Below are 22,681 nucleotides of genomic sequence, written 5' to 3' on the forward strand. Positions count from 1 at the left end.
TCGCAGATGGTTGCGATAATAGAATTTTTCTGGATGCGGAGCTTTTCTTGATGGAGCCAGTCACTATAAAAAGTTTGCCAATAACAGTTAAAGGATACGAATACCTGCCGATATGAATCTCTCTCTCTCTCTCTCTCTCTCTCTCTCTCTCTCTCTCTCTCTCTCTCTCTCTCTCTCTCTCTCTCTCTCTCTCTCCTTGCAAAGTAGATCTTAACGTGACTGAGATTTGGTACCGGTTTGTTCCCGACGCCGTCGGTCACCTCCCTCCCCTCCCTTTTTTTCATTTTCCTCTTTTTTCATCGCTCATCTCCCTCATCTTCATGGCTTATTTGCTGTCTTTTTCTGAGGTCTTCGCCACAGCGGTCTAGATCAGGTGTTCTCTGCCTTGGAGTAGCAGCGAGGTTAGGTGATAGGGCTCCGGTTAGCGATTCCTTGGGTTGAGTACTTCGGCGGCTGAAGCTTAGATCTAGTGTCAGATCTAGCTTGACGGAAGCGGGTTCCCTCCTTCCTCATCTCCTCGTCTCCTCCTTCTCCTCGGGGGAACCACCTTGCTTGGTATGTGCCGTTGTTGGGGTCCGATGGCGTGCACACTTAGATATGTGATGTGGTTCCCGAAGGAGTCATCAGAGAGCTGTCGGTTTTTGTGGGTTGACCTGTTGCGGGTTCTCCGTCGCGGGCGCGTGTCGGGTTTCGGTGGTGTTTATGGCATCTCTGGTGGTCTTTCTCTCCAAATAAAGCTTGTTTACTGTCTATGCTAGTGCGCTTGCTCGAGTGTTGCTCTCTGTCTATGGTGGATGCCGATAAGAAGGCCTTTCACCAGCTGTTTTTGAGGAGCCAATCATTAAGAACTGATCACCGAGTATCGCCAAATTTACTGGTTCAGTTCTCGGATTAAATGTGGTTCCAAATTTTGCGGCAAGTGTTTTGTGCTGAGTTTGGTGTAGCCTTTGGTATTGTTGCCGTGCTTGTAGTTTTGGCCTTGTGTAGCTTAGATTGAATTGGTGTTTAGTTTCAGTTCTTACATTTTCTACTCCTTGTTTCTTTTGTAGTTCTGTCTCAAATTTGAAAAGGGTAATAAAGTTTAACATTGTTACAAAAAAAAAAAAATTGTAAAAACATGAAGAAGATAAACATATACAACCATTTACCATTTATATACAGTAAAATAAAATATGGAATCCACGTTTTTTTTTTGCAACAAACGACTATTCTATTACTCAAACATGAAGTGTCTGGTTAACCAGACCGGAATAGAACAACCAATAAAATATGATTTTTTCTATTATGATATAATGACGGATTTTGTATCATATTGTAAAACTAACGTATTATGGAATGTTCAACATGAAAAGAAATTTATGGAAAGTTAACATATTATGGAATGTACAAAGTCAATGGTCTACTGTATGTATCAGAGAACAACATGTATAACTTTGGTAAAAAATAGTTAGAAATTGCTATAAATAGTTTTTAGGATAATAAATATAGTGAATATGAAGATGAAATGATAGAGGAGAGATTATACACATTTAATTGTTTTTTTTTTGGAATATTCACTTAATCATCTAGTTACACAACTTGTATTCTTATTTGTAAAATTAAGGGGATGTAGAAAAAACCTTTTTAGTTTTTTTATATATATTTTTTTAATCCAAAATATGTTGCTAAGAAACTCATCAGAGTTTTTCCCGTTGTGCGTGCCCTAAACCTTGTCTTGCCTCAGCACGATCTCCGTAATTTATTCAAAATCAACCAACAAAGATAATTGACTGTACTTGTTAGATTTCTGAGTAATCCCGTTAATAATGTTTTAGCATTACTTGTGGTTGTTAACCTCAGTGATCACTTCCTTCCCATACTGCCTATTGAACATCACCTCTTCATTCTAGTTAACCACTTCAGCAAATTAAATAAACAAGAATTTCATAACCAAATTATCACTATCAGCTTGACACTGCTTGCTCGGCTATCTCTTGTACTTTTGCTGGTAGAGCAAACCAAATTACACAATTGATCTTTGAACAATGTTGACTATGTAGTGTTATGTTTTTCTTGAGCCTCTTAGATCTTATCATATTACAGTCTGGCTTTTTTCTTATGTGGCTTGTGAGCTCTGATGCTAAACAATGGAATACGTATTCCTTATTTGGCTTGTGAGTTTATATAAAAACAAACTGAAACAAGAAACTAGTCTAGAATTGGACTCTGAATTGGATACTCAAAACGTGTTTTTACAAATAAAAGGATCAGTCATTACAAAGTAAAGAAATCTAGTCAAAACTGCATCTACTTCAGTGACTGGTGAAGCTCATTGTCTCTCTCCTATTTGCTCATACAACCAACCAAAACTGTGCCAAGCCATTGAATTTATCAATTGTGTCCTGAAGATTGATCTTCACATCCAAACCATACCCTATCAGTTCAGCTTAACATTACCATAAAAGTAAAGAGCATATGATGCCAAAGAAGAGATATCGTACCTATATGCCGTCTTGTAGTCCCGTTTCCGTTTATGGAAAAGTGAACAAGCCTTCTTTCTTGTCCTCGAGATCTAACGTAATTGGAGTTCAATCTTCGAGCAAAATCTTCCACCTCTCTGTATATATTTTCATTATGTAAGAATAAGGAAAACAATCGTGGCCACAGGTTTTGAATTAACAGGAGTCTTACCTATCAAGCATTTCCTTCATGGCTGGATCCATTTCATCATCTGAATCTCCATCTTCAGACCCGGCCTTTGGCGTAAAGATGTCATCTTCCGTACTAGGTAAGTTGGGTACCTCTACCTGTCTCGTGATGGTTCCAGTCTCTTCGGCTCCTTCCTTTTCATTTGAGGAAACAATCTTCTTGTCCTTCTTGTTCTTGTTCCTCCTTTTCCCCTTTGACGTCTTTACCACCTTGGCATCTGTGAAACAGAACTTTCCTTACTTCCAATGAGGCCTTCAAAAGGAAGTAGAATAGAGCAAGGAGAAGACTAAGAGACAACACAAACATAAATTCACACAGCAGATTTATTCAGCAAACAATCTATAGGTGTACTTCTTGCACAAAAATGAATTTGATAGATATGCAACGAGACAGCAGCATTAGACGATGACTATTTTATCTCAGGCAGTGAGTAAAAAGGGAATAGTCAATCAACAAAAGTATACATCATTGAATTAACACACAATTCTAGACATGAACTACAATGTGGTGGTACAATGTTAAATAGATAACTAAGAGTTGCTAAAGAAGAAACAGAACAAAAAGAAAGGATTCCATGAAGTCAGAAAACCAGAGTAAGATCAAAGCAAAGTACCTCCGCCGTTTATAAACGATACCAGGTCATCCACAGAACGTTCGTCCACATGTTCTTCAACCTCAACATTCTAAGACATGGAAAACCCCAACTTAATAAGCTAGTGAAAGAGCTCAACTTCATTCAATAGCCTAAACAAGTAAAATAACATACCTGCAATCTCTCTCCTTCTTTTAGCTCCTTTCTTTTCTTTGCGTTCAATCTGTTCAGTAGTCGAATCCCTGGATCATCCATTGTGTTCTTCAGAGGCACTAATTTCTCCTCCTGGATAAAAAAATCATTAAAAAGTGGTCAAAAAGAAAAGCAGAAGGAGGAGACAAAATCCTACTAAGGGATGATGTATGACATACGTCAGTAAGGTGACTAAGGTCATCAGGAAAATTAAGTATCTCTCTCATCTCCTCAGGGGTTTTTCCTTCCATGCTTCGTGCAAGCGTGCGACAAGTAAGATCAACCAAAGGCTTCAGCTGTAAACTGTCAGCGGCTGAGGCCAACTCACGTAGCATCGTTGTGTCCATCCGGATGAATTTTTGATCATAAGTTTTTCGTTCCTAAAGAGCAGAAAAATTAGATGCATTGAAAGAGGCCAGACCGACATGGAAATATTATACAAACCTTGTTTGAACGTCCATGCACTCGATGAAATCTACAGTAATCAAGAATCAAGCTGAGCGTAGCTTGATTTACTTGCTGTGGGAGCGATATTGCATGATTCTTAGAAGTTCCAACACCCTTGCATACAACCTCTTGACATATCATGGGAAAGAAGATCGCAATCTCTTTTTCCACTCGGTGAATTGAACCATCGGCAGTTTTAAGCCAGATGTAGGACTGCATCATCTGAATCCATGACAGAGAAAAAACTAGTTTATTTTTGGAGCAAGGTGCACAATGCAAGTTAGTCAAGAACTATACTTACTCACAATATCTAACAACCCTCAGAACCTTAAACAATACTAGCCAAAGCATTGACATCCATGTGAAACAGTGCTTAACTAAAACTGGCTATCAACAGAAAAAAAGAAGAAGAAAATTTTCACCTCTCGTTTCATGATGGCCAGATAACTTTCTGTCATTGGTAATGGAGTTGATGACCAAGCCACTGTATCGCCCCTTAAAAAGAAATTATAGTTGCACATTCAGCTACAAGAAATGGGAGACACATCCTACTATACAATGCCTCTGTTTGCTTCAAAAACTTGAAGCTCTTCAGGATAAAAACTAGCAATATAGATCCACCAAACAAGTAAAAGAAAGGCACAACATATAAATCTAATAAAGAGAGAGAGATATTAACCACTCCAGCAAAATAAATAAAGAAGAAGACTTTTCATAACATAATCATCTTCTTAATGGTTTCGTAATCTCAAAAGGAACTACAAATCAAGAAAGTGAAATCTACGCTTGATTATACCAATAACACAATCAAACACGTAAGAGTATAGAGATTATACAGAACATGCAATCTACCGATATGAGCTCTTTTGGAACGAAGAAGAGTCATCTATCTAATAAACCCGCCGTACCTTAAAGCTGAGATTAAGAAATGGAAGTTTACTAGCGGCGGAGGGGATTTCAATCTGACGGTGGGCAGCGACGGCCGGCGAGCGAGAGAGGCTAGTTAGTTCGTCGAATTTTCGGAAACGAAATCAATGGTTGGGTTAGTCTCCGGTTCAACTCAGTGTGGACTGGTGTAGTGCGTGGCTCGGCTCGAGTTGTTGTTAGTTCGTCGCTTGGAATTATATATTTTCTCGCTAATTTTTATTTATTTATTTTTGTGAAAAGTGATTTTTCTCAATTACCAGACCCGCCGCAGATGGATCTTGAGTGGGGGTTTGTGGACTAAAATGTCAGCCCATTCATAATTGTGGTTTAATATAAGCCCAAAGTATGGGCCAATATTTTAAAGGGCTCGAATCTTTTTATATGGATTATTAACTAACACTGTTATGTGGAAAACAAAAATAAGCCTCCTAAGAGAATAATCAGTAATATAAATATGATATAGTAATTATGTTATTAAATTTACAACAAAAAGAGTGTTTAAAACATTAATACAAAGACAGGTGTTAATTGGGGGTTCTAAATATTTTTTTTTGGGTCTCTAATGAAAATATCCATCTCATTCTCTTTCATCTGTTTTAATTAATTTTTATTTGTTTAATGGGAGAAACCGGTTGAGTTATCTTCAATGAGGGTGTTCTAAGTGGAGGTCAGGTGGGGAGAGTAACGCAACGGGAATAATAGGAGTGTGCATGACATAATTGCACCTTTGATGAAGAACCCATCAAAATAAAATAGGGAAGAATGATTAATATTGGTCTCTGACTGTGACAAGTTTTTGGGGGTGGTTTGGTCGGTTTTGTATACGTAAGTTCGTGCCACGTGCCCTTTTATCCATGGAATGGACGGCTTGGAATCATGGACTTGAGAATATTCTCATATCAAATCCAAACAAATTACAACCTTCTCGAATTTATCTAATCGTTAAAGTTTAGAAAATGGCTTCTTCATCAAAGTAGCAAAAACATAATAAACAATTGCGAATCCATTGGAATATAGTAGATAATATTTAATTAAACACGTTGAATAATATATATGAAGGATCGATCATTATATTTTTTCTTCTTTTTCGGAATACATATATGGAAAACATAATGGCGTAGACTGTAGAATGGGTTGAATATGTACTACGAATTCTCCAGAATTTGTGTGGATGACAAAAAATGTTGCAAACCTGATATTCCATACGATCTAAAGTTTATCTAACCAAAAATCAAAGTCACACGAATAAAAGCAAGATGGTGTACACAGTACACCTCACTCATGCTTTTAATTTCTATAAACAGGAGATATATGGCACCTCATGCTTGGTAATCCTCTCTCATTTTTCCTGTCTTCATGTCGAGCCTAACTTTCATTACCAAGCATGCCAATGGTTCGCCAGAAGAGAGGATTTAGAAATTTAGTATATGGTATACAGTGATTTAGTGTCAAACTTATCAAAATTAATTAATTATGCCACAAAGCTGCAGATTTGAACTTGTGATATGAGGATTTTCAGTCATATGTTTGACCAGTTGAGTTATCCTGGCCATTATCGAAAAAATCAGATGATTATTTTTTCGACGATATGAACATATTTTAATTGATGTGTCGATATCAACAATGACTTGTTATTTTGATGAATCAGTTCTCAGGACAAAAGAAGATTATGCAAAGACTTCTGTATATGAGTTTGGTTGGTTTATGCAAAGACTTCCATATATGAGCTTGGTTGGTTTATGCATGGAGTTTAGGTGATAAAGGAAAGCGAATTTTGGTATCTATGAGTAGAAGAAAACAGCATGTGTAAAGACATCAAAGCAACGAGGCAACGTACCATTATTGTTCAATGTTCACTACTTTTTCTTCTTTTGGCTTAAACGTTGTCTTTCCTTTTTGGCATATAGTGGATTGCAGCCGAATATTACACAACCTCAATCTTCTTCGTTCATTCCACTCATGTCTATATATATGCCATTTACATATTCATGGTAGATGGTATGCCTGCTGCATGTATGTATATATATTTCTGAGCTACTAGTTGTGTATTTAACTATTTACCCATATTAATTGATCTATGGATGAATTTAGAAATTTCAGTTAAACAATATACAGGTCTCATCGTGCATGGTTATTACCATCACTCCTAACTTTGTTTTTTTTTTTTTTTTTGAAACACTCACTCTAACTTTGTTTATGTTGCACAATTAGTATTCTTATGAGATTATAACAAGAAGAGAAATGTTATTTTACACCAAAAAGAAAGAAAGAATGAAGTATTTGATAAAAAAAAAAAAAAAGAAAGGTTACAGATTAAAGTAATAAAATAATGTAATAGATTTTTGTTAGATGAGGAGTGTGACTGGATGTATTTGTTAGAGTAAATATTTACTCTAATTTTAATTTTTACTCGAAATTCAACTTTGGTTTCGAATGGTGACCATCGTCCCGCTCCGCCCCGCAGTTAACAGTAACAAAAATCTCTACATATACTATATATCTATATATTTTTATAACTGTTAAAACCGCACCGCAGTTGAACCGCTTGTTCTGCACCGCTCAAACCGCAGTCACACTTTTTCTATCCAATCAGGTGAAATAATGTTTTCAATCCATTTACTCCAACAGTGGAGAAAAACTAATAAAAGTAGAGTAACTTTTTACTCCATGTTATACAAGTAAAAAGTTTTACTCCACTTTACTCTAATTTATTTCTGCTCTTCTCCATTTCTTTTTTTCCCACCAATTTACTCTATGAATAACCAATCACACTTGAGTTGTCCCTATGTATGTTAGGTGCGGCGAGCCCATCCTAATCTGACAAAAGTCCAAATAAACCGCCGTATTACCTCAACCACAACTTTTTCATCCTCTCAATTTTAATATTGTATTAGAATTGTTTTCTTTGTCGACTTTGTTGTCAAAATCACCATTCATAAAAGACAATAAGAAATATAATTCGTAAAATAACTGTCCACATAACTATATTATCAAAAATCATTTGATTAGAGAACACAAAACAGCTGGAAAGCGCAATTTGAAACTCTGGCCACAGATTATAATTATCATTAATCAATAATTATTATTATCAGCAACGAAGCTGATAACGTTAATTATATCATGAAATTAAACTGAGCAATTAACAAAGTAACTATCATCGTGTTTTAATTAATTTTATTTCCATTTGTTTGCATTATCTTCCACCTTCAGCTTCGTCACTATAAAACCACCACTCTCTGCTTCTCTGCAACACATTATTACACACTCATCTAGAAAGAGAGAGAGAGAGAAGAAACTCAAGAGATGGAGGGCAAGGAAGAAGATGTTAGAGTCGGAGCCAACAAATTCCCCGAGAGACAACCCATCGGAACATCGGCTCAGAGCGACAAAGACTACAAGGAGCCGCCTCCTGCGCCGTTGTTCGAGCCCGGCGAGCTTGCGTCGTGGTCCTTCTGGAGAGCCGGAATCGCCGAGTTCATCGCCACGTTTCTCTTCCTTTACATAACTGTGTTGACCGTCATGGGTGTCAAGAGGTCACCGAGCATGTGTGCTTCTGTCGGAATCCAAGGGATAGCTTGGGCTTTCGGTGGTATGATCTTCGCTCTCGTCTACTGTACGGCTGGTATCTCCGGTAAGTCACCACCACACTCCAGATTTATATTTATACATCTTAATGCATTTTTATTATGTAATAACGGTAAACTGTAATTTTTTTTATAAATTTAATTATGTTTCGCGAACTTTGATTGGATAAAATTTCTGGGAAATATTTAATTTTAATCACAAAATAATGTATTTATAATCATAATTTAAAACTTTCAACTTTCTATTTGTAGATGTTGTAATAACGATTTGTGTTGTGTAATGACCTCTCAGGTGGACACATCAACCCAGCAGTCACGTTTGGTCTGTTTCTGGCTAGGAAGCTTTCGCTCACACGAGCTGTGTACTATATAGTGATGCAGTGCTTAGGAGCCATCTGTGGAGCTGGTGTGGTCAAGGGGTTCCAACCAAAGCAGTACCAAGCTCTAGGAGGTGGAGCTAACACGGTTGCTCCTGGTTACACCAAAGGAAGTGGTCTCGGTGCTGAGATTATTGGAACCTTTGTGCTAGTTTACACCGTCTTCTCCGCTACTGACGCTAAGAGAAACGCTCGTGATTCTCATGTTCCTGTAAGTTGTACAAAAAAAGAGACAGGACTTTTGTGGTGTTATGTTGGATTAGGATAAGAATGCTAAATTGTTTTTTTTGGAATTGGACAGATTCTTGCACCTCTCCCAATCGGATTCGCTGTGTTCTTGGTCCACTTGGCAACCATCCCAATCACTGGAACTGGAATCAACCCAGCAAGAAGTCTTGGAGCTGCAATCATCTTCAACAAGGACAACGCTTGGGACGACCATGTGAGTTTTCCACTTCTCACCAAAAAATTACATTTCGATTTGGGATCACCGGATTACTAAATCTTTGTTTTATTCTTTTTTTTTTATAGTGGGTCTTTTGGGTTGGACCATTCATCGGTGCTGCACTTGCTGCTCTTTACCACGTGATAGTCATCAGAGCCATCCCATTCAAGTCCAGAAGCTGATTTGAGTTACTCTTTAAAAAAATGTTCCCTTAGTTTGCTTTCTTTTGTGAATGTACTACTTGTGTGAAACATCGTGTGTATGTGTTGCTGCTCTACATTGCCTGATGCAAACTCTTATACAACGGAACGACATTCCCCTGAAAAAGTTGTAATATCTCCTCGTCTTTCAAAATGATTTCTATAATTGAACGTTCTGGGCAGGCATTTAATCTTGAAACAAAGTGGAACAACACATATTAGCTTACAATCTGCTACAGAGACAAAATCCTATCTGGTTAATGAACCAAAAATATTTAGTGGCCGTATAGGCTTATAGTTCATCCTTGGTAACATCATTCTTGCTAGTATCACCATCTTCATCATCTTTGCTTTGCTTAGCTTGAAGTTTTTCAAAGACATCATCAAGAGGAGGATCTCCGGGTCTTCGAAACTCTTGTTTTCCTATCTTAACCTCATAAGCCTCTTCTTGGCTCAGCACAAACTCCCTTAGCTAAATTCAAAATCAATTGCACTTCTCAAGATCTCTGACTAATCCGTTTAATAAAATTCACAACTTTTTTTATCATTACCTCAGTAACTTCCTTCCCATTCTGCATATTGAACATCACCGTGCTTCGATCCACAGCCATGAATCTCACTCCTAACCCACCTGTTCTCAGAACTTTCGTCCATCTCATAGCAATCTCCACCACCATATCCTGATAATCAATTTTTTTTTAAACTCACGACTTTTTCAATCACATGAATGGATTCGTCTTTTTGTCTACCTTAGTACGGTGAACGCCTAACCGGAGCTTGACGAATCCGACGACCGGTGCAAAAGTCCGTTTAGCCATTTCTTCTTGGATCTGATCGAATCCCATGTCGGAGAAATCCGGAGGCGGATCGAACTCCGGCGTCGCTGCTTTACTCCCCCACTGTTTCCATGAATCGTCTTCTTCATTGTCTTCCACGTCGTCTAGATCGTCGGTGATCTCGATCTTCCCTGCTTCGACGAGATGTAAGGAACCGTATAAACTCGAGAACAGAAGAAACACGAGGCAAAAGAGTAAACTAACACAAGAGGAGCGAATCATTTTCTCCATGGAATCAATCATACACGGCGAAGCTAGACGGCAACGGTATTTCTAAATCAGTTGGGGGAGAGAGATCAGTAAACTGAAATCTACTCGCCGTTTCCTTCTTTCATAAACGAAACGCGTGTCGTGTTATATGCGTCAATACGACAAGCATGTAAATGCTGAAAGAGAAGAACGACACGGCGTTTTCACTTTTGTTTTCTTCGACGCAAATATCACGCAGTTTCCGTGTTCCAACAGTATCAAGACGGTGGGGCCCACCAATCAAACTAAAAAAAACATAAAAAAATCAGATTAATACGTCTCAAAAAAAAAATAAAAAAATCAAAAAGGAAAAGGGAAGTAAATCAGCACCAGCTAGGGTTTGACTGCGAGAAATTTCTGATCGCGTGAGTTTGTGAATCAATCATCGAATCCTTCCGTGGATTTCGCTTATCGAAAAGCCACCTCAAAGGATCTGGTTTATACCTTTGCATCCCGCAACTTTCGCTTCTCTCAGATTAACCCCCCAAAAAAATTCGATGCAAATCTGGAGAGAGAGAGTTTGTGTGCGTGACAACCACTGAGTGTGTGCCTTTTCGAACGTTGTTGCTATTTGAAGGGTCTTTCCTTGGCGTGTTTGCTTCTGCTTCTCGATTATTATTATTTTTGGTTTGGTAGGGTTTTTCAACTTTTTATTTTGTCTTCTTCTTCTTCTTATTGTGAGTTTGAATTTGATTTTGATTGTTTTTGAGGTGTAGTGACTGTCAGATTCTTTGGCGAATTGTATGCAATCTGGAGGCAGTGGTGGAGGGCCCGCCCGGAACCCGGGCATGGGTCCGGGCGGTCGGACCAACTCCACGTCATCCGCTGCGTCTCCTTCTTCTTCATCTTCATCTGTGCAACAGCAGCAGCAGCAGCTGGCGTCTAGGCAGGTAAAGGATTCTGAAAGTGGATTTGGTTCGTTTAAAAGAGTACAATGCTCTCTCTCTCTTTAGTTATTTGCTAGTGTTGCCACTTGGAAATACCTGAGTTGCTCTGATAAATCATTGTCCTTTTTTTATATGGCAGCAACATCAGCTGAGAAACTCAGAGGGAAATGATGGCATGTTTGCGTATCATGCTGGTGGGGCACAGGGAATGATGGGAGCTGGCAGCTTTGGTTCCCCCTCTGCCTCTATGCAACCTAGGAAGTTCTTTGACTCTCCTCAACTACAACAGCAACATGGTGAGGGCCAGCAAAGTATTAATCCAATGCAGCAAGCCTATATTCAGTTTGCTTTACAAGCTCAGCAACAAAAGGCACAGCAGCAAGCTAGAATGGGAATTATGATGGGTTCTTCAAAGGATCAAGATGCACGGATGGGTGTGTTGAATATGCAGGAAATGATGCCCATGCAGGCATCTAATATGGCCCAGGCCTCGTCCTCTAGGCCAGCGGGTGAACAGTTTTCTCACGGTGAAAGGCAGATGGAATCAGGTCCTCAACAAAGGAACGAAACAAAACCTCATCCTCAGCAGGTTGGAACGGGGCAACTAATGCCTGGAAATATCATAAGGCCAATGCAGGCACCACAGGCGATGCAGGGTGTCAATAACATGGGAACCAACCAACTCGCACTTTCACAGCAGTGGCAGGCGATGCAGGCATGGGCGCGTGAGCGTAATATTGATCTCTCACATCCTGCTAACGCCAACCAGATGGCCCACATACTTCAGGGAAGAATGGCTGCCCAACAGAAAGCTATTGAAGGCAATGTGGCTTCACAGTCACCAACTATGCCAGTCTCTAGCCAGCCGGTTTCGTCTTCAGCGCTTCCAGGTGAGAATTCACCTCGTGCCAACTCTGCTAGTGATATCTCTGGGCAGTCAGGAGGACCAGCGAAGGCCAGACATGCAAACTCATTTGCCTCGACTTCCAGTCCCAGAATGGTGAACCCTGCTGCGAGTCCCTTCTCCCAAGGGAGAGATAATCCAATGTATCCTCGACATTTAGTTCAGCCTACAAATGGGATGCAGTCAGGAAATTCCCTGCAGACGTCTGCAAATGATGCACATGTTCTGGATCAGAAAAAAAGTTTAGGTTCATCTGAACATTTGCAGATGCAACAGCCTAGGCAGCTAAATGCACCGACTCCAAATCTAGCAGCTCCATCTGATGCTGGCCCACTCAGTAACTCTTCCCGTCAGAGTGGACAGGGGACCCAACAAGCACAGCGACCAGGGTTTACTAAACAACAACTTCATGTTCTCAAAGCCCAGATACTTGCATTTAGGCGTTTGAAGGTTTTCCAGCTGTCTTTTCCTCATTTATTATTGTTTCTATTATGTATATGTTGCTGGGGATTTATCACTGCCGTCATTTACGTTTCTGCAATTCCCGCTGATTGATTTTTTTTTTCTTTTTACTTGACAGAAAGGAGAAGGTTCTTTGCCTCAGGAGCTTCTTAAAGCTATTGCCCCACCACCGCTTGAACTGCAGACGCAGAGGCAAGTTTCTCCTGTGAGGTTACAAGTTCAGGATAGATCTACAGACAAAACTGTAGAAGACCAAGCAAGGTCGCTGGAGTCTGGAAAAGAGTCTCAGGCTGCTGCTTCTTCAAATGGACAGATATTTTCTAAAGAGGAAGAGAATCTTAGAGATACAGAAGTACCTTTGGCGAAGAGCCACAGCCAATTATTTCAAAACCGGGGAAAAGAACCTGCTTCTATTGATGCGGTTACGAAACTGGAGCAACAAACTGATGTACTTCCTGTTAAGTCAGACCAAGGAGCAGAGGCTAGTACTCAACAGACTCCTAGAAGTGATTCTAATGCTGATAAGGGAAAAGCTGTTGCATCTGATGGAGACCAATCTAATGTTCCTTCACAAGCAAACACTCCCCAGCAGCCCAAGGATACAGCCTCTGCCAGGAAATATCATGGACCGTTGTTTGATTTTCCCTTTTTCACTCGAAAACATGACTCTTATGGGTCTGCAACAGCCAATGCTAATAACAATCTCACGTTGGCATATGATATTAAAGATCTGATTTGTGAAGAAGGTGCAGAGTTCTTTAATAAGAAAAGAGCAAACAGTTTGAAGAAGATAAATGGTCTACTAGCAAAAAATTTGGAAAGGAAAAGGATTAGGCCTGATCTTGTTTTGCGGCTTCAAATTGAAGAGAAAAAGCTTAGGCTACGGGACCTTCAGTCTCGTGTTAGAGATGAAGTGGATCGACAGCAACAGGAGATAATGTCCATGCCTGATAGGCCATACCGTAAATTTGTGAGGTTGTGTGAACGTCAACGCCTTGAAATGAATAGACAAGTATTGGCCAGCCAGAAAGCTGTTAGAGAGAAGCAGCTGAAAACCATTTTTCAGTGGCGTAAGAAACTCCTTGAGGCTCACTGGGCTATACGTGATGCACGCACTGCTCGTAACAGGGGAGTGGCCAAATACCATGAAAAGATGTTGAGAGAGTTCTCAAAGAGAAAAGATGATGGCCGGAACAAAAGGATGGAGGCCTTGAAAAACAATGATGTAGAAAGGTACAGGGAGATGTTGCTGGAACAGCAAACAAATATACCTGGTGATGCTGCTGAAAGATATGCTGTTCTCTCTTCATTTTTGACCCAAACCGAAGATTATCTCCATAAACTTGGAGGTAAGATTACTGCCACAAAGAATCAACAGGAAGTGGAGGAGGCAGCGAATGCTGCAGCAGTTGCAGCTAGATTGCAGGTATGCATACTGCTTTCTCTACGCCACTTCTATTTTTCCAGTACTCCCTGTAGATAACTCTACAAATTCAGCTTAAATGTTGACTATGCTTATCTGTTTCTGTTCTTGATGCAGGGCCTGTCAGAAGAGGAGGTCAGGGCAGCAGCTGCTTGTGCTCGGGAAGAAGTTGTGATCAGAAATAGATTTATGGAAATGAATGCGCCAAAAGATAATTCATCTGTCAACAAGTAAGTCATTACTCACCAAAAGTAATTTAGACGGGGAAATAGCAAAGTACTAGTTGTTACTCATAATTTATCAGCCAATACAACTGTGTGCTTAAAAAGTTCATGCTTATCTGTAAAATACCGACACTCAGACTGCACACGACGTACAATAAGCAATAGTCTCCTTGGATGCTGTCTTTAGAATGTTCTTTACCCGTTTTGTTATGTCTTACGCTAGGTATTATACTCTGGCTCATGCTGTAAACGAACTGGTGGTGAGACAACCTTCAATGCTTCAAGCTGGAACTTTGCGCGATTACCAGCTGGTATCTCCTTCATCCAGACTCTATGTATTGTGAATTTCCTTTTTTCTGTTGTGCCACATGTTGCTGGTTTCTAAGGCTTTCCGCTCGGGGTCATTCAGGTTGGATTGCAATGGATGCTCTCGTTGTATAATAACAAATTAAATGGGATCTTGGCTGATGAGATGGGTCTTGGAAAAACTGTGCAGGTTAAGTCTGCTCTCAGTTTTCAGGAACTCCTGGATTTACTTTACTTTTGACTTTGGCGAGCAATGCATTATACTTTGTCGGCATTATATGCTGATTGTTTTCAGTCTTCGCCGTGCAGGTAATGGCACTGATTGCTTACCTTATGGAGTTTAAGGGCAATTATGGACCACATCTCATCATCGTTCCCAATGCTGTTCTAGTGAACTGGAAGGTTTGTGTTTTCTGTAAGGCCTCGTCTATAATTTTTCACAGAAACCATGCATCAGCTTATAACCAGTGTTTTTTTCGAGACAAGACCCCAAGTCTCTAACTCATAGTTACTCAACTCACTTCTCCAATACCCCACAAATCTCTTTATCCTTTTTTTCTTAACTTTTACTCTAGAGAGCTAGCTGTTAGTTGTGGTGACATGGCCATCCCCGGTTGGTCAGCTCTTCTATGTTCATTTGAATGCTTATCAGCATTTGCTATCTTTTCTTTTGCAGAGTGAACTCCATACTTGGCTGCCATCTGTTTCATGCATATATTATGTTGGTACAAAGGATCAACGTTCAAAATTGTTCGCTCAGGTAATTTAAAAAAAAAAGCTGTGTTTACTCCAGATTTTGTTTTGAAATTGTTGATTGACACATCCCCTGGTCTCATAAACACAGGAAGTTTGCGCCATGAAGTTCAATGTCCTCGTTACAACTTATGAGTTCATTATGTATGATCGATCAAAACTCTCAAAAGTTGATTGGAAATACATCATAATTGATGAAGCACAACGGATGAAGGACAGAGAGTCTGTTTTGGCCCGAGATCTTGACCGGTACCGCTGCCAACGGAGATTACTTCTCACTGGGACACCTTTACAGGTTGGTAACAGTACATCTAACAACTAAAAACCAAGATTCTTTGAGTTTCCATATTATGTTTAGCAAATAGATGAATCTTATTGTGCTTTTATTAAATCCTGTAGAACGATCTGAAAGAGCTGTGGTCATTATTGAATCTGCTCCTTCCTGATGTCTTTGACAATCGAAAAGCATTTCATGATTGGTTCGCGCAACCCTTTCAAAGAGAAGGTCCTGCGCATAATATAGAGGATGACTGGCTGGAAACTGAGAAAAAGGTCATTGTCATTCACAGGCTTCATCAAATTTTAGAGCCGTTCATGCTTAGACGTCGTGTTGAGGATGTTGAAGGTTCACTTCCCCCTAAGGTAGGTTCTGTGGTATTAGCTGCCGTTATATTTTCGCCTAGATGATTCTTCTGATAATGCTTTCGGCTGCAGGTTTCCGTAGTTTTAAGATGTAGAATGTCTGCTATACAGAGTGCCGTTTATGATTGGATTAAAGCTACCGGAACTCTAAGAGTTGATCCAGACGATGAAAAACTTAGGGCTCAGAAGAGTTCGATCTACCAAGCCAAGATATACAGAACTTTAAATAATAGGTGCATGGAGTTGAGGAAAACATGTAATCATCCTTTGCTCAATTATCCATATTTCAATGATCTTTCCAAGGATTTTCTCGTGAGGTCATGTGGAAAATTGTGGATTCTGGATAGAATTCTTATAAAGCTACAGAGGACAGGCCATCGGGTGTTGCTCTTCAGTACGATGACGAAACTCCTTGATATCTTGGAAGAGTATTTGCAATGGCGGAGGCTTGTATACAGAAGAATAGATGGGACTACCAGCCTAGAAGATCGGGAATCAGCTATTGTGGATTTCAATGATCCTGATACTGATTGTTTTATTTTCCTGCTTAGTATACGTGCAGCTGGAAGGGGTCTCAACCTTCAGACTGCTGACACAGTTGTGATATATGATCCGGATCCAAACCCCAAGAATGAGGAACAAGCAGTTGCCAGAGCCCATCGTATTGGGCAGACAAGGGAAGTAAAAGTAATTTATATGGAGGCAGTTGTTGAAAAGTTTTCCAGCCATCAAAAGGAGGACGAGCTTAGAAGCGGTGGTTCAATAGACGTAGAGGATGACTTGGCTGGGAAAGACCGGTATATAGGATCTATTGAGGGTCTCATAAGGAATAATATTCAACAGTACAAGATCGACATGGCTGATGAAGTCATTAATGCTGGGCGTTTTGACCAAAGGACGACTCATGAAGAGCGGCGTATGACATTGGAGACTTTATTGCATGATGAAGAGAGATATCAAGAAACTGTCCATGATGTACCTTCTCTCCATGAGGTGAACAGGATGATTGCCAGAAGCGAGGAGGAAGTTGAGTTATTTGATCAGATGGATGAAGAATTTGACTGGACCGAGGAGATGACTTCTCATGAGCAGGTGCCTAAGTGGCTTCGAGCTAGCACCAGAGAGGTGAATACTACCGTTGCTGATTTGTCTAAGAAACCGTCAAAGAACATGTTATCAAGCAGTAATCTCATCGTGCAAACTGCTGGGCCTGGAGGTGAGAGAAAAAGGGGGCGGCCGAAGAGCAAAAAGATTAACTACAAGGAAATTGAAGATGACATTGGAGGATACTCTGAGGAAAGCTCTGATGAAAGGAACATTGATTCTGGGAATGAAGAAGAGGGAGACATTGAACAATTTGATGATGATGAACTAACTGGTGCTCTTGGTAATCACCAAACCAACAAAGACGAATCTGATGGAGAGAACCCTGTCCGCGGTTATGATTATCCTCAGCGGTCTGGTTGTTATAAAAAAAATACTCCACGGGATGATGCTGGTTCTTCAGGATCTTCGCCAGAAAGTCATAGATCGAAAGAGATGGCTTCTCCAGTTTCTTCACGAAAGTTTGGCTCTTTGTCTGCATTGGACACTAGGCCAGGTTCTGTCTCAAAAAGACTGGTAGGCACCTGATCTTGTCTCGCAGGCCTCTCTACTTATTTATAGTTGTAATTTTTGCTTCTTTAATTTTGTTGAACAGGTGGATGATACAGAAGATGGGGAAATAGCAGCATCGGGGGATTCTCACATAGATCTCCAACGATCAGGAAGTTGGGCCCATGAACGTGATGAAGGGGAAGAACAGGTTTTGCAACCTACAATAAAGCGGAAACGGAGTATTCGTCTAAGACCCCGTCAAACAGGAGAAAGAATAGACGGTACTGATATGCCTGCAGCTCAGCCATTGCAAGTCAATCCTAGCTATCGATCAAAATTGAGGACAGTTGTTGACTCGCATGGTTCAAGACAAGAACAGAGTGATTCATCCTCGAGACTTAGGAGTTTACCTGGAAAGAAGATAGCTAATACTTCCAAGCTTCATGTATCATCACCAAAATCTGGTAGATTGAATACCACACAGCTTCCCCTGGAGGACAACACTGAAGCTGCCAGAGAAACATGGGATGGAACTAGTCCTATTGGCTCTTCAAATGCAGGTGCAAGAATGTCCCACAACATACAGAAACGGGTATGTTCTGTCAAATAGAATAAGATTTCATTGCATTCTCTTATATTGTCGATGTTTCAGTAAATCTATTTTGTATGGTTGGTCTGAACTCACCCATTGCTTGCATGTGCAGTGCAAAACGGTCATTAGCAAACTCCAAAGGAGAATCGACAAAGAAGGTCAGCAGATTGTGCCTATGCTGACAAATTTGTGGAAGAGAATTCAGACTGGTTATGCAGCTGGAGGTGTAAATAATCTTTTGGAACTGCGAGAGATAGATCACCGGTTAGAAAGGCTAGAGTACGCAGGGGTTATGGAACTCGCATCTGACGTGCAGTATATGCTAAGAGGAGCAATGCAGTTCTATGGATTCTCGCACGAGGTTTAGTTTTTGCAGCTCTTTGGATTTTGTGTTTTTGATATATATAAATAAGCCAATGGGTTTTAATAAAGGTGGAAAAAATCTTGCGCAGGTGAGATCTGAAGCAAGGAAGGTTCACAACCTGTTCTTTGATCTACTGAAAATGTCTTTTCCAGATTCAGATTTCCGGGAAGCAAGGAATGCACTTTCCTTCTCTGGACCAACCCCAACGTTGGTATCTACACTGTCCCCAAGAACAGTAGGTATTAGTCAGGGTAAGAAGCAAAAGCCGGTTAATGAAGAGGAACCGGAGCCGAGCTCTCCTCAGAGACCTCAACAACGAGAGAATTCAAGGATCAGAGTACAGATACCTCAGAAAGAAACGAAGCTTGGCGGGACATCAAGCCACAACGACGACTCTCCAATTTTAGCTCATCCAGGGGAACTAGTAATCTGCAAGAAGAAGAGGAAAGACAGAGAAAAGTCTGCGCCGAGAACCAGAACCGCCGGCTCAAGCAGCCCGGTGTCACCACCAGCAATGGTGGGTCGTGGTCTTAGAAGTCCTGTGTCTGGTTCAGGTACAAGGGAGACAAGGCTAGCACAGCAGCAAAGATGGCCAAACCAAGGCACTCATCCAAACAACAGCGGTGCGGCTGGTGATTCAGTGGGATGGGCTAATCCGGTGAAGAGGTTAAGGACAGATTCTGGTAAAAGAAGGCCGAGCCATTTATAGACAGATTAAGCCTCCTTTATCTTTAGTGCTTAGAGGTGTGATATGTAATGTGGCAATTGAAAGCAATGTAGACTCGCTTGTAAACAAATAATAATTCTCTAGATCTCCTTTCCTGGTATGTTTCTATTTAGAAGAATGTCCTTTTGTCCGCAGTATCCTTCCATCTTTAGATATGTTCCTTGTATAAAAAACAATATGTGAGGATTAGAACAAACAAAATGAGATGGGTTCATGTTTAAATTGTTGTAAGACTGCAAATTGGTACACAATGTTATTTACATTTGAAGCAAAGAGAGTTTCAATGATCCTAAAGAATTAAACAAGTGTTTACACATTTACAGAGGAAAGTTTTTTTCTCCTCCCATGCAATGAACATGAATGGTTTATAATTTTGGAAATAAACTAAATTTAAAGTACAAAGAAAGATTTGATATTGTAACGAAGTCATCAAGGATCGGCTTTTCCAGCAACTTCATCGTTGTCATCGGAGTCTGAACCACGTTCGCTCATGCTATCATCATCATCGTCATCACTTGAGATCTCCTCAGGTGCTCCAATGTCCTCTGGTTTAGCATACCTCTTGCAGTATTCTTGAAATGTCCAAGATACCAATGTGTCAATGAGAGGTTGAATAGAATAGAGAGAAGCAAGTTGGAAGAAGAGTGAGTGAGATGAACCTTTGACTTTCAGTTCATAGGCAGGACGGTCACGCATCAAGAGAGAGGCAGCTTCACCATTGAAAGGATCAGATGGGTTTGGATATAGAAGCAGTTGAGGAAGGAATGACTCGAAGACATTGATAAGATCTGATCAAACAAAAACAGATCAAGTTTAGTGGATGCAATCATCATCAAGGCATACAGAAAAAAGACACAGAGAATATATATATATATTACCAAACATTGGACTCCATGTCTGGTTTATTACATCCAAGCAAACTGCGCCAGAACTGCCAAAAAAAAAAAACATGAGAAGCATATATAGGTTGAGAGAGTGATCAAGATTGGTAAATGATAAGCTCAGTGACTTACGATTCATCAACATTGGGGTGATAAATCTTGTTAACGAAACCAACAGAAGGAGATTTGTAAGGATAAGCGTCAGGAAGTTCGACTTTGATCTTCCAAACACCTCCTTCGTAAAGACCTTCACACAACAAACAACAACAAAGAGATAGATCCCAATTCAGTTCTTACTACATAGAGGAGATGATGAATCTATGAAGACTCTTATTCTATCAACAAGTAGCTTATGAGGAATGTTGACAAGAACAAAATCAAAGAGTTTTTGTTGGGAGGGATTACTGTCAGTGGGGCCATGGAAAGTGACATAGAACATATGCAAATCGTCGTTGACAGTATCCACTTTGTAATCACTCATCATCCTGATTGATACACGAAGAAGAAGGAAGACATATATATGAATAAGAAGAGATCATCATCAACAGATCCAATATGTATATATAAGAAAAAAAGAGCCAAATCGAGAGATGATTTCGATGAACTAGAAGATAGAGAATTGAGCACATACAATTTCATCATGTCCATCTCTCGGCGTTTGCTCGGCGAAGCCATGTCCGATTCTCTTTTCTTCTTCTTCTGGTTTGATAGAGAGATAGAGAGAGAGAAGAAAATGATTCTATGAGACAATGAAATGGACATTTGCCTTATTATCATCTGTCCTTTTTTTTTTTTTTACTCTTTTAATTAAGAGTCAAATACGTTACCTCTTTTATTATTTTAAACATTAATATCTGATTATTGACTAATATCTGATTATTGACTAATTATATCACAACAAGCCAAAAAACATATTATAGTATTTTCTCCTATTTATTCTGTTTTTTTTTCTTTTTTGCATAATTCCTATTTATTCTGTTGTCAAATATTACGTTAGTCACTACTCTCAGTTACCCGAATAGTAGAGATGTCTGATCAATTTTATCACTGCAACAATAAAATATAGGCTGTTTCCTTATTTTTCTGTTTTTCTGTTTATGTTATGTATCTCTTATCTTAGTTTTGAATTAATTATTTAAAAAAAAAGCTGATTAATATACGTTTCAGTTGGAAAAAAATAAATTTTGCCCTCGGTTGTAGTGGATTGAACTGTAACTGAGGATTTTTTATATTAAAACAAAATTGATAAAATACGTAAATAATATATATATATATATATATTAACTGAAAATATTATATTTAGTTGCCCCATTTACATTTATCATTTCTGGTGACCGCGTTTATTCTTATTAACAAATTTGTAATTAATTAAACAAGATAAACAATGTGCGAAAAAAAAGACATGATAGATGATAAGTGGCATCTTGTCTTAATCTTATCCACTGTTGCCGTGAGGCCCTTAACAACTAAGGATTAGTACATTAATTATACTTATACAATCGTATACAAATCAAACTCTCGACTCATTAATAGTTTCCATTTATACCGAACATTTCTTATTCAGAGGCAAATGAACCTTTGAACGAAATATTTATCAGAATACAAGGGAGAACTTTCTAAGAAGAAATGAAGACGGTCGAATAATATTGTTTTGGAAAGCACATGCGGTCCTAACTCTCCTGCATAAGTCCAGACAGGAAATCACTTGCAAAATTGAGTATCCGGGAATACCTACTTTCATAATGACTGCTATCTACGCCGATAACACAGTTGATGAAAGAAAGCGTTTGTGGAATACCTTACTGGAAGTTAAAGCCTCTCTCTTGCTTCATAATTCGCCTTGGATCATTGGAGGAGACTTCAATGAGATTATCCACTGTGCAGAACATTCTTCTCCTGCTTTCAATAGCATCACTCCACAGATGATTGAATTCAAAGACTGCATTGATGATCTGGAAGTTAGGGACCTCCGTTTCCATGGACCGCCTTTCACCTGGACAAATAAACAACCAGCTGATCCTGTATCTAAAAAGCTGGATCGAGTGTTGATTAATGAGGAATGGTTACTCACTTTCCCAAATAGTCTGGCGCATTTCATGCCTCCTGATTTCTCAGATCACACTCCGAGTCTTGTTAATTTGGAAACTGCGCGTCCGGTAGCTGGCTCTCGGCCATTCAAGTTCTACAACTTCCTCACAGCTCACCCGGATTTTATAGCTACAGTCCAAGAAGGTTGGGAATTTACGCAGCCTGATTCCTGGTCTCTATCTAGCATCAGCAAGAAACAAAAGATCCTTAGGAAGTATCTTAAGAAACTCCACAAGCATAATTACTCTGAAATTCAAAAAAGAGTAGGAGAATGCAATCAACACCTCAAGGATCT

General features: G+C 39.6%; 5 protein-coding genes across 9 annotated transcripts; 2 read left to right on the forward strand and 3 right to left on the reverse strand.

The window, feature by feature from the left end:
* Positions 1–2,120: 2,120 nt before the first annotated feature.
* LOC103858196 (SKP1-like protein 20) lies at positions 2,121–7,358 on the reverse strand. Of its 5 annotated transcripts, none has more exons than XM_033287825.1 (9): positions 4,860–7,358; positions 4,342–4,414; positions 3,917–4,141; positions 3,652–3,852; positions 3,455–3,565; positions 3,302–3,371; positions 2,671–2,905; positions 2,481–2,596; positions 2,121–2,413 (listed from the first exon to the last, which is right to left on the reverse strand). In XM_033287825.1, the coding sequence occupies exons 2-9, from the start codon at positions 4,375–4,377 to the stop codon at positions 2,331–2,333; spliced, it is 1,077 nt and encodes a 358-aa protein (XP_033143716.1). In that variant the 5' UTR covers positions 4,378–4,414; positions 4,860–7,358; the 3' UTR covers positions 2,121–2,330. The 5 variants fall into 5 exon arrangements, with proteins under 5 accessions (XP_033143716.1, XP_018512708.1, XP_033143714.1 ...); XM_018657192.2 differs by having other exon boundaries at positions 4,342–4,411; positions 4,828–7,358; XM_033287823.1 differs by having other exon boundaries at positions 4,342–4,522; positions 4,828–7,358.
* Positions 7,359–8,085: 727 nt separating this feature from the next.
* Positions 8,086–9,638, forward strand: LOC103858199 (aquaporin PIP1-2). The gene is made up of 4 exons (XM_009135511.3): positions 8,086–8,477; positions 8,723–9,018; positions 9,109–9,249; positions 9,339–9,638. Exons 1-4 carry the CDS (start codon positions 8,150–8,152, stop codon positions 9,432–9,434), a joined length of 861 nt encoding a protein of 286 aa, XP_009133759.2. The 5' UTR covers positions 8,086–8,149; the 3' UTR covers positions 9,435–9,638.
* LOC103858198 lies at positions 9,594–11,071 on the reverse strand. The gene is made up of 4 exons (XM_009135510.3): positions 10,868–11,071; positions 10,202–10,782; positions 10,004–10,132; positions 9,594–9,924 (listed from the first exon to the last, which is right to left on the reverse strand). The coding sequence occupies exons 2-4, from the start codon at positions 10,529–10,531 to the stop codon at positions 9,745–9,747; spliced, it is 639 nt and encodes a 212-aa protein (XP_009133758.1). The 5' UTR covers positions 10,532–10,782; positions 10,868–11,071; the 3' UTR covers positions 9,594–9,744.
* Positions 10,924–19,639, forward strand: LOC103858197 (ATP-dependent helicase BRM). The gene is made up of 15 exons (XM_009135509.3): positions 10,924–11,169; positions 11,254–11,427; positions 11,564–12,778; positions 12,909–14,216; positions 14,331–14,443; positions 14,661–14,748; positions 14,847–14,933; positions 15,053–15,145; positions 15,420–15,503; positions 15,588–15,791; positions 15,896–16,138; positions 16,211–17,758; positions 17,838–18,326; positions 18,439–18,687; positions 18,779–19,639. The coding sequence occupies exons 2-15, from the start codon at positions 11,281–11,283 to the stop codon at positions 19,397–19,399; spliced, it is 6,489 nt and encodes a 2,162-aa protein (XP_009133757.1). The 5' UTR covers positions 10,924–11,169; positions 11,254–11,280; the 3' UTR covers positions 19,400–19,639.
* On the reverse strand, positions 19,604–21,113 carry LOC103858201 (ubiquitin-conjugating enzyme E2 6). The gene is made up of 6 exons (XM_009135512.2): positions 20,930–21,113; positions 20,704–20,783; positions 20,431–20,545; positions 20,296–20,348; positions 20,077–20,205; positions 19,604–19,989 (listed from the first exon to the last, which is right to left on the reverse strand). The coding sequence occupies exons 1-6, from the start codon at positions 21,073–21,075 to the stop codon at positions 19,847–19,849; spliced, it is 666 nt and encodes a 221-aa protein (XP_009133760.2). The 5' UTR covers positions 21,076–21,113; the 3' UTR covers positions 19,604–19,846.
* Between the last annotated feature and the right edge of the window lie 1,568 nt (positions 21,114–22,681).

The sequence above is a fragment of the Brassica rapa genome, chromosome A03 (assembly GCF_000309985.2).
Source record: "Brassica rapa cultivar Chiifu-401-42 chromosome A03, CAAS_Brap_v3.01, whole genome shotgun sequence".
NCBI classification, from domain to species: domain Eukaryota; kingdom Viridiplantae; phylum Streptophyta; class Magnoliopsida; order Brassicales; family Brassicaceae; genus Brassica; species Brassica rapa.

Bases quoted from the DNA above. Each gene is read 5' to 3' on its own strand.
- LOC103858198 (XM_009135510.3), bottom strand. From the start codon at position 10,531: ATGATTGATTCCATGGAGAAAATGATTCGCTCCTCTTGTGTTAGTTTA. The intron at 10,133-10,201 runs GTAGACAAAAAG...ATTGATTATCAG, and splicing joins TAGGCGTTCACCGTACTAAG to GATATGGTGGTGGAGATTGC. The intron at 9,925-10,003 runs GTAATGATAAAA...TTTTGAATTTAG, and splicing joins ATGGGAAGGAAGTTACTGAG to CTAAGGGAGTTTGTGCTGAG.
- LOC103858201 (XM_009135512.2), bottom strand. From the start codon at position 21,075: ATGATAATAAGGCAAATGTCCATTTCATTGTCTCATAGAATCATTTTC. The intron at 20,349-20,430 runs GTAAGTCACTGA...TTTTTTTGGCAG, and splicing joins CACCCCAATGTTGATGAATC to TTCTGGCGCAGTTTGCTTGG. The intron at 19,990-20,076 runs GTTCATCTCACT...GGACATTTCAAG, and splicing joins CTATGAACTGAAAGTCAAAG to AATACTGCAAGAGGTATGCT.
- LOC103858199 (XM_009135511.3), top strand. From the start codon at position 8,150: ATGGAGGGCAAGGAAGAAGATGTTAGAGTCGGAGCCAACAAATTCCCC. The intron at 8,478-8,722 runs GTAAGTCACCAC...ATGACCTCTCAG, and splicing joins CTGTACGGCTGGTATCTCCG to GTGGACACATCAACCCAGCA. The intron at 9,019-9,108 runs GTAAGTTGTACA...GGAATTGGACAG, and splicing joins CTCGTGATTCTCATGTTCCT to ATTCTTGCACCTCTCCCAAT.
- LOC103858197 (XM_009135509.3), top strand. From the start codon at position 11,281: ATGCAATCTGGAGGCAGTGGTGGAGGGCCCGCCCGGAACCCGGGCATG. The intron at 14,217-14,330 runs GTATGCATACTG...TTCTTGATGCAG, and splicing joins CAGTTGCAGCTAGATTGCAG to GGCCTGTCAGAAGAGGAGGT. The intron at 18,327-18,438 runs GTATGTTCTGTC...TTGCATGTGCAG, and splicing joins CCCACAACATACAGAAACGG to TGCAAAACGGTCATTAGCAA.
- LOC103858196 (XM_033287823.1), bottom strand. From the start codon at position 4,440: ATGTGCAACTATAATTTCTTTTTAAGGGGCGATACAGTGGCTTGGTCA. The intron at 4,142-4,341 runs GTGAAAATTTTC...TCATGGATTCAG, and splicing joins TGGCCATCATGAAACGAGAG to ATGATGCAGTCCTACATCTG. The intron at 2,906-3,301 runs GTACTTTGCTTT...TCTGTTTCACAG, and splicing joins ATCGTTTATAAACGGCGGAG to ATGCCAAGGTGGTAAAGACG.